At 40.7% G+C, this 9556-nt stretch overlaps 2 protein-coding genes across 2 annotated transcripts; both read right to left on the bottom strand.

Moving 5' to 3' along the window:
- Positions 1-240: 240 nt before the first annotated feature.
- LOC149012215 (uncharacterized) lies at positions 241-762 on the bottom strand. The gene has a single exon (XM_089157554.1). The coding sequence runs from the start codon at positions 760-762 to the stop codon at positions 241-243; it is 522 nt and encodes a 173-aa protein (XP_089013680.1).
- Positions 763-2795: 2033 nt separating this feature from the next.
- On the bottom strand, positions 2796-4281 carry LOC149012214 (uncharacterized). The gene is made up of 2 exons (XM_089157553.1): positions 4041-4281; positions 2796-3760 (listed from the first exon to the last, which is right to left on the bottom strand). The coding sequence occupies exons 1-2, from the start codon at positions 4279-4281 to the stop codon at positions 2796-2798; spliced, it is 1206 nt and encodes a 401-aa protein (XP_089013679.1).
- Positions 4282-9556: the final 5275 nt, after the last annotated feature.

Below are 9556 nucleotides of genomic sequence, written 5' to 3'. Positions count from 1 at the left end.
AATCTTGCATCTCATTTCCGACATCCGTAGGCTAGCAACGTACTTTACTGAATGTTCCTTCTCCTACATCTCTCGTGAAGTCAATTTTGCAACTGATGAACTTGCTAAATTTGCGGCCCGCACTAAGGATTGGTTTCTGTATCGTTTCATCCCACCCCTTTTTTGCTTAGATTTTACTTTTTGACTCTTTAATGTGTAAGATCCCCGAGAAATTTCTTTTTTTTTTGGTAGAAAGTAAATTTATTGAGACGGCAAAGCCGAGGAAACAGAGCTACAAAGAGACTGCACCCAAGGAGAGGAAATGGGCCAAAGAGTCGGGACCGTCACCGACTTAGCCCTCCGGGCTAGGAGATCAGCGGCCTCGTTGATCCGCCTAGAAATATGTTTAAAAAAACACTTTTCAAGCCTATCTCCCACATCTAAGATATCCTGGATGATGGGGGCAACATCAAGAGGAGGGGGAGCAGAGCCATTCACTAAACTAATGAGCTCTTTGCAATCAGATTCAAAGTAACCAATGTCAATTCCTTCCCCAAGAGTGTAAAGAACAGCCATCCTGAGCGCCTTTGCTTCTACCATAAGTGTAGATGTAGCTGAGTTGGGCTCAGAAACTACTACAATTGGCCTTCCTTGATGGTTCCTGATTATGCATCCCAAACTGCCAGTGCCTAATTCTTTGTTGAAAGTTGCATCAGTGTTGATCTTGTATGCTCTATTCGGAAGGGGTTTCCATTTATCCAAACCTGTGAGTCTACTATCCATTTTGATAGTTTGGGGAGGGCCTAGCCATGCTTGAACATACTCTTGCGCCAACTTCCATGCCTCTTGACCCACTTCATATGGGTTCCACGACCTTCTATTAAAAGCTCTATCATTCCGGGCTTTCCAGATCTTCCAACAAATGAATGTGCAAGTTGTTAGGAACTCGATTCTCTCTCTTTTAGTAGAAAAAAAATCTTGTTCTTAATCATGTCAAGCCAGGATGTGAAGGATAGGTCCACATCACCCCCTTTAAAACCCAGAGGGCTCGAAAACCAAACTGCTTTAGTAAAAGGGCAATTTAGGAGAAGATGATCAACCGATTCAAGAGAGCTTCCACAGACCAAGCAAGAAGGATCAATATTAAATTTCCTTTTCTTCATGTTTTCACCTGTGGGTAGGCCTTCTGCTAAAATTCTCCGAAGAAAGAATTTCAACTTTGGTGGTGCTTGAAGCTTCCAAATGAATTTCCACTTCTCTTCTGGGACTAGCCTCCATGAAGAGACCTGACCATCATTGCTACCGAAGGAGTTTCCCTCTCTTCCCAAATTTTTATATAAGCAGCTTTCGTTGTGACCACACCATTCCTAGCACCCAACCAAACCTGCTTGTCTTCAGATGGAAGAATTCTAAGTTGAATCTTAAGAATCTCCTTGATGATGTGTTCAGGGAACCAAGCATTGAGATGGTCAATATTTCAGCGTCTATTATCTTGGTCAATAAGCTGAGCAACTGAATGGAAAGGGCAATTAGCTGGCTTTATAAAACCCACCTTGTAGTCTGTGGTTGTTGGAATCCACTTATCCTTCCATATATCGATGCTTGACCCTTCCTCAACTTGCCAAATAATATGCTTTTTGAGTTGCTTGATCCCTTGCAAAATACTGTTCCAATCCCATGAATCATGTGCCTTAGGTTTCACATAAAAAATTGATGAGTTAGGGAAGTAGATAGCTTTATAAATTTTTCCCAAAGAGAGTTGGGGTCCATCCACAATCTAGACTCCACTTTGACCAAGAGGGCAAGATTCTGAAATTCTGATTTTTTAAAGCCTAGTCCCCCTTTGTTTTTAGGGCTACAAAGCCTATTCCACGATACCCAATGTGTTTTACTTCCTTCACCTAAAGTACCCCAGAAAAAATTTGTTGAAGCTTTTTTGATATGATCATGAAGTGACTTTGGGAGCTGAAAGTGAGCACTTGCATAATGAGGTAAGGCAAAGATAACTGACCTCAAAAGAGTATCTCGGCCTGCATGAGACAATAACTTTGTCTTCCAACTTTCCATCTTTTGAGTAACTCTATCATATAGCTCCTTGAACGTTTGCTTCTTGGATGAGCCCACTTCAGAAGGGAGACCGAGATATTTGGATGGCCCCTTAGCATATGAGATCTTAAGCACTCTAGAGAACCATCTCTGGAATTTCATATGAGTGTTAGGGCTGATAAACAGATTTGATTTCTTGAAGTTGATGGCTTGCCCACTTGCTCTACAATATGTCTCCAAACATGCTTTAAGATTACACACAACATCCAATTTGACTTCTGAAAACAGGAGGCAATCATTAGCAAATAATAAATGTGCAATTTGGGGGGCTCTATTCTTCACCCTGATACCTTTAATGGTTCCAGCTTCTTCAGCTCTTTTCATAACCGAACTCAACCCTTGTGCACACAGAATAAAAAGAGCAGGGGAGAGGGGGTCCCCTTGTCTTATACCCCTAGTAGGGGATATGGGGGCACTAATGTGGCCATTAATAAGCAATTTATAAGAAATGGAAGTAATGCATGCCATCACAAGTGCAACCCATCTTTGGTCAAAACCCATTTTCAATAAGATAGCTTCGATGAAACACCACTCCAACCTATCATAGGCCTTTTTCATGTCCAATTTTATAGCCATAAGCTTTTTTTTTTTTTTTTTTTTTCCTTTTTTCCTTTTCTTTATGTAGTGAAAAATTTTGTGGGCCATATATACATTATCTGAGATCAGTCTTGATGGGATAAATGCAGATTGATATGGAGCCATCACTTTATCTAGAATAAGTTGCACCTGTTTGCAAAGATCTTAGATATAATCTTTGTAACCACACCTCCTAGGCTAATAGGTCCATAGTGTTCAGAGGTTTCTGGATGGGGGATTTTGGGCAGAAGACAGATGTACGAAACATTTAACTCAGGATTCATATACCCAGAAGCAAAGAAATCAGTCACAAAGTTAATAAGATCATGCTTGATAGAATTCCATAAGTTTTGAAAAAAGAGAGGGGGGAAGCCATCCGGACCTGGTGCTTTGAGGGGGCCCATGGAAAAAAGTGATTTCTTGATCTCCTCCTCTGTTGAAACTTGGCATAGACTGTGATTCATATTGTTTGTGATGCATGGCTCAACTGATTGGAGTACTTGTTGGAGGGCACCTTCATCAATTGGTTCTGATGTGAATGCTTCAGAAAAGTGGTCACATAAGCTATGGATTTCTCCTTCCTCAGAAGTCCATTTGCCATCCTTATTCTTCAAACGAAGTATTTTGTTTGATTGTCTTCTTTGGAGAGTGCATGCATGGAAGTATGATGTATTAGCATCTCCACCCTTTAACCAATCAATTCTAGATTTCTGCTTCCATAAGTCCTCTTCCCTCAACATTTCCTCATCAAGATCTTTCATAAGCCTATCTACTTCCTCTTGTGAATATTTATCGCCTTCAACACTCTGTAGTTGTTCTAGTTGTGTCTTCAACTTGGCAACATTGGTCTGAATGTGACCGAAAGTATTGTTGTTCCACTTCTTGAAGTTGGTTTGGCAATGTTTGAATTTCTGTAGCAACTTAACATCAGCTGAACCATGAACATTCATCCCCCAAGCTTGTTTAGCAACTTCTTCATATTGTGGGTGCCTCATCCAAGCACTAAGAAATTTGAAAGGTTTTTGTCCTTTACTTCTGCCACCTTTTGTATCAAGAATGATTGGGTTGTGGTCTGAACTCATAGAGGATTTCACAAACACTGCAGATCAGGGAAAGCTGAAGTTCCATTCAATATACCCAAGAGCCCTATCCAATCAAATACAAATATTAGCTGAACCCTTCCTCCTATTAGTCCGTGTGTATTTCGGTCCCTTAAGCTCAAAATCAATCAAAGCACAATCTTGTATCATTTGTTGAAAACAGAGACAATCATATGACAGTTTCTGGGCTCCTCCTACCTTTTCTTTCCAAGAGAGGTGGGAACTAAAGTCTCCAATAATGGACCATGGCTGAGTTCTTCCTTGACCAAGAGCTATAACATGCTGAAAGATTTCCAAAGATTTCCTCCCTTTGCTCTCTCTTAGGATTGCCATAAATGAAAGTCATGTAAAATGGGTCTCCTTTTGCTGCGGCTATCCGAGTATCAATAATATTTTTACTTGCCTCAAGAATCTCCATCTCAATGTGTTGACTCCAAAGTAAAGCCAACCCTCCACTTTTTCCTTCAGAATCCACATAAAAGCTCCCTTCCATCTGCAACATCTTCTGTAGATTCCCCATACTTGCTGCCTTAGTTTTTGTCTCCATCATAAAAAAAAAATGTCTAGTTGCTCTGTCTTCTTAAGATTCTTCAGAGCCCGATGGGTTGAGGGGCTGCCCAAGCCGTGTAGGTTCCATGAGAGGACCTTTAGAGCTGTCTCCCGTGGGGGGGGGGTCCATCTCCTCCACGGTGTTTTCTGTTAAAAAATGCACTTGTTGTTGATTTTGATCAATGGTCATGGAAGATGCAAGGTCATTGTTTTCATGGGGTCTAGGTCTCTTGGCTTTGGGTTGCTAGGTGGTAGATGGTTCATTGGGCATTGTGATTTGGGGTTCATGAAGAGGTGGATTTGTGGTAGTTTGAATGGGGTTTGGCTTTATATGGTTTTCTTGGTTCGTTGTGGTTAAGGTGTGAAGGCCCATTGGATTGTTGAGTTGATCATGTTGGGCATTGAAATTGGGTTGTGGGTTCTGGGTATGAGGGTTTGTTGAGTGGACTTGGGTAAAGCCCATATGGTTTGGGCCCAAATATTGAGGGATGTTGTTTGTTGGGGTTAATGGGTTGTTGATTAAGCTATTGGGGGCCATTTGAAGAGGATGGTACATGGGCTGATTGATTGGATTTGAGTTGGGCTGGCCCAAGGTGAGAGGAGTAAAGCCAGCTGGGTTAGTTAGGGTAATATTTGTCAACTGGGGAAGCATTTGACGTATGGCCAAAGCAATTTCAGGATGTTGTAGCATGGCAGTGACTTGTTGGTTAACAATAGCTTGATTTTGGTTTTGGTAAACTGGGTTTAAGGGTGTTGTGGAAACCAAGGTGTAAGCTGGAATGGGAAGTTGGTGAAGGAGCTGGCCTTGGGTGGAGTGTATATTTGCACTGACAGGTGGTGTTGGAAGAGTTGAATGGTACAAGGTATTTAATGCAAAGGACAGGTTGGGGTTGTTTGGGTTGGAGGTTCTGTTGATGGTTGTTTGCAGGGTAGCAGCTTGATGAGATGTGTTAGCACCTTGGGTATGATGGTGCTGATGGTACATCGGGTTTTGATTTGAAACCTCAGATTGGATTGTGATAGAGGAGGCAACAGCTTTGTTCAGATCATGAGGAGATGGTTATAGGTTGGCAGTCTCTTGGAAGCCGAGCTGCATAGAGTGACAGTTTCTGGCATTGTCAGTAGCCGTTGGGGTTGGGGTATGACCTGTTCTTGCCTGAGTTCTAGCTTCTTCTTTGGTGACGATCATGTGCATCCCTTTTGTACGCATGGCCTCTTCAATGAATTTTGTTGGTGGAGTAAATGCTCTCAGGTTCGCTTCAAAACGACAGTCATTGAAATCTTCACATAACTCTTCAATGCATTGATGAATCTCCCTGTGAAGAGCTGCTTCTTCATCAAAGATGGCACACCTAGTTGAGTCGTGACATATGAGGCCACAGAAACTACAGAAAGCTGGAATCCTCTCGTATTGAATAAAAATGGTGTGTTGTGTACCAGTCCTCCTGATTAAAGGTAGTGAGCTTTTCAGAGGTGTAAAGATGTTCATGGCAATGCAAAATCTCTGATAATGCATTTGCTCCCCTTGCTGGTTTCCTTTTATGATTAAACCTTTAATAGGTCTTCCAATCGTTGCCGCCAGCTTCATTCCCAACTTGAGATCCATTAACTCCATAGGTATTCCTTTCAGCTGAATCCATATTTCTATAGTGTCGAACTTCCACTCTTGAGCTTCATTCCATCTCTCCAGGATAATAGAATTCCCTCCTACTGACCAGGGCCCTTCTTCTATTGCATTCTTGAGGTCCAAGGCTCTCTGAAAATGGAAGATGTAGATATTCTCATCTTTTAGTATGACCTGCACAGTTCCACTAGTGTTCCAAGCCTTTGGCAGTGCTTCAGTAACAGCCTGCGTGTGGTAACGTCGACCTTCAAGAACCTTTCCCACAATGGTTGCTACAGGTGAGTAGACCACCTTGTCTTCAAACTCGTCGTCTACGAAAACACCTTCTATAGTGTTTCCTGGGTCTGGGGGGTAGGATTTGCGTTGGACGAACTTGCCATGTAAAAAATTATGCTGGTGGTAGCAAGATTTGGAGTGCACGGCGTTAGCAGTGGATAGAGGTGGTATGAGAGAAGAAGTAGAGTCACGCCGGAGGCGGAGATGGAGACACTTCAGAGGAGGAGAAGAGAAAAGTCACGCCGGAGGCGGAGATACGTCAAGACACAGCAAAAGGGGGGAACGATTAGATCCCCGAGAAATTTCACTTACAAGTTTTAATTTCTCTAGAAAAAAAAACTAATTAATCCAATACGGTGCACTGCAACCATTATTCTAGAAGATACATTAGTGAATTTACCAAAAAAATAAATACCCTAGTGAACAAATAAAAAGGAAAAATCTGAAGCACTATTTTGCGCAGTAGAGAGTGATGGTGACCACATGAGTCCGGATCAACTCCCCCGACGGGGAGCACACCTACGCTTTCTGACCACAAACATCAGTGGGGCCCACGGTGAAAAACACTTTTTGAAAAAAATAAAATTTTTTTTTTAACCAGTGCTACCCACTGGTTTTTGTGGTCAGGAAGCCATGGGGGAACACTCTCTGCACCTCCGACGGGGAGAAGATCCGAATTCGTGACCACACAGCGCAATAGTAGATAATGATCTGCGATGATTTTTCCGTTTTCACGCGAAGGTGGAAGAGGGGGACCAGACGCTGCTCGAATGAAAGCGACTGTGGGGATTCACAACAGGATATAGTGCACGTGACGTATTAGAAGTTAGAACACGCTGGGCCTCCCGCCATCAATTCCGATGCAAAAAGGGCCCACCATAACAAAGAAACTCTTGTTTTTATTATATGTTCAGTTGTTCACACTTCACGCCAAGGAATTCTTCGAAAAAGATTGCCGTTTCACGTGCCATGGAGCCCATTGGAGGTTGTCCTTTTCCGTATCTCTCCTCTTGCCTTGACTTCACCTTGTTTAACAAAAAAAAAAGCTGACTTGACCTTGTAAGTTGTGCCAACCCTTTCCAGTTGGCTTTTTCGAATTACAAAATTTCAATCTTGAATTTATGCCAATCTTTTTTAAGTTAGGAGTTGGGTAGGGGAGTCAATGGTGCAGTTTGAAACGGTTTCGGACTAGGCCTAGCGGTTTCGGACTGAAAAACACTTAGTCCAAACACGACCCATTATTAAAATAACAGTTTCGGACTACTTTCGGTTTGGTGCGGTTTGGGTTCGGGCTAATTAACGGTTTGGGCTAACGGTTTAGATTCAGGTTGACTAACGATTTATGATGTGTAAGAAAAAGAACAAGAAAAAACAAGTGAGCATCTTACAACAAAATCGAAAATTATATGAAAAGCAAAGTTGCTATTGATTAGTTTCCATTAAAAAAAAAATCCGCCCATTCTATAGAAATTAAGAACCTAAATATTAAGTAGTAAAATGACTATTTGATTTTTGAATTCATGCTTAATTTTTTTAATTGTCTATACCAACTACCTAATGGTAAGGGTGTTAATCAGTACGGTTTCGGTGTGGTTTCACTTTGAATACTGAAAACCAGAACCGTACCGTACCGTTTAAATTCGGTACGGTACGGTTTCGGTATTAATTCGGTATAGGAAAACGGTTTAAACACGGTATCTAGTGCAGTACAATTTTTGTACGAATGAACTTATGCCACTTTTGTTATTAGTTCATTAAGATCCTAATGAAATTGTGATCAACCAATCGATATAATTTGAAAGTAACATAGATAAAGCAAATAAATCTAATTAAATAGACACAAAACAAGTAAATTTAAGAAGATAAATGAATGATGAAACAAAAAATTGAAACAGGGAATTAAGGATAGGGAAAAGGTTAAGTGTTTTAATTGTAAAATTACAATTTATATCTCTTAATTTGATACGGTACCAATTCGGTACGTACCGACGGCATGAGTACCTAAAACCAGAACCGTACCGAATTTTGAACGGTATGGTACGGTGCGGTTTTAGTCGGCGCGGTTTGGTACGATTAAACGGTTTCGGTACGCAATTGACACCCTTACCTAATGGTAATATAATGATTCAAATACTATTTAATGTAAAATTACAAAACGGTTTGTAAAACAGATTATAACGGGTTGTGGTTCGGTTTTGAGTTGGTGCGGGCTCCACAACCCTCAGCCCAATTACGGCCCATTAAGGTTCGATTCTGACCGGTTCGGACTATAACGGGTTTGTGCGGTTTGATTTTAACAGTTCGAACTATAAATTGACACCCCTAGACTTGGGCGTCACGAGCTAGTCAAATAATATAGTCGGATGGTTTTTCTATGTTATCAGTTGTTATTTTATATAAATGGAAAGACATTCGACGACTCTTAATAACCAATAACCCAACGCCCAAAAACATTAGCCAATATCACAGAATGGTTAAAGGAACTCACATCAGTCCAATACATGGGGCGAGAGAATCCAACTGCACAATTGTCAACAACACTTAGCTTTGAAAAAACGTGTTTTTGTGATGCTTTAATTCCCAATTACATATTCAATTCATTAATATTGTTGTGTGCTTGTATCTAACAAATTTTTAGACACTGCAAGATGGAGTGTAGGATAATCACCCAAGGAAGAAAGCTTCTTACTAAGAGGTAGGCAGAATAGAACATGGAAGTGATTTGGATGTTGTTATTGTATAAGTATACTTGGAGCTCCTTGGTTCGTTTATCGATCAGATCTGGTTCTTGAATATAAAATAAATGTGAGAATGTGCCGTCTCTGGGGACGGGAAGCCACCTCCAATGATTAAGTCAGTTCAGATAAGAAAATCAAAGTCTCCCTCTTGATAAATAAATGCTCAAAGAGTTGAGCAAGATGAGCAAGATAATGTTCTTTAGGAGTAACTGAAAAAGAATAATGACTGGAATTTTCAAGTCTTACGGTTGCTCATGCATAGTGATGTTATATAAAACTGATCCATACCTCAGGAGGGCCTGGATGCTTCACAACCCTACGATCAGCTTGGTTTAAACCATGATTTTAATTAAATTTCCTCATCCATTGCTATAAGCCATAGCATAAAAAGATTCCAAACCGTGATGGTAAAGTTTTCTATATTGCATAAACTTAAGCACAGGTTTGAGTTTCATGTTTTTACCAAAAAAAAAAAAAAAAAAAAAAAAATTTGCGTATCATGCGTAGATTTACAATTTTATAAGAGGAAAAAGAGATAAAAATAGCGAGTTAATAGTGCACATGTCACGTAACATCGATCGCAGCTGTTCATTCATTCAAGTTAAGAC

The sequence above is a fragment of the Hakea prostrata genome, chromosome 6 (genome assembly GCF_041222555.1).
Source record: "Hakea prostrata isolate BN-2017 chromosome 6, UWA_Hpros_2, whole genome shotgun sequence".
Lineage (NCBI taxonomy): Eukaryota > Viridiplantae > Streptophyta > Magnoliopsida > Proteales > Proteaceae > Hakea > Hakea prostrata.
The sequence above is the reverse complement of the archived record's forward strand: the minus strand, read 5'-3'. Positions and strand labels throughout refer to the sequence as shown.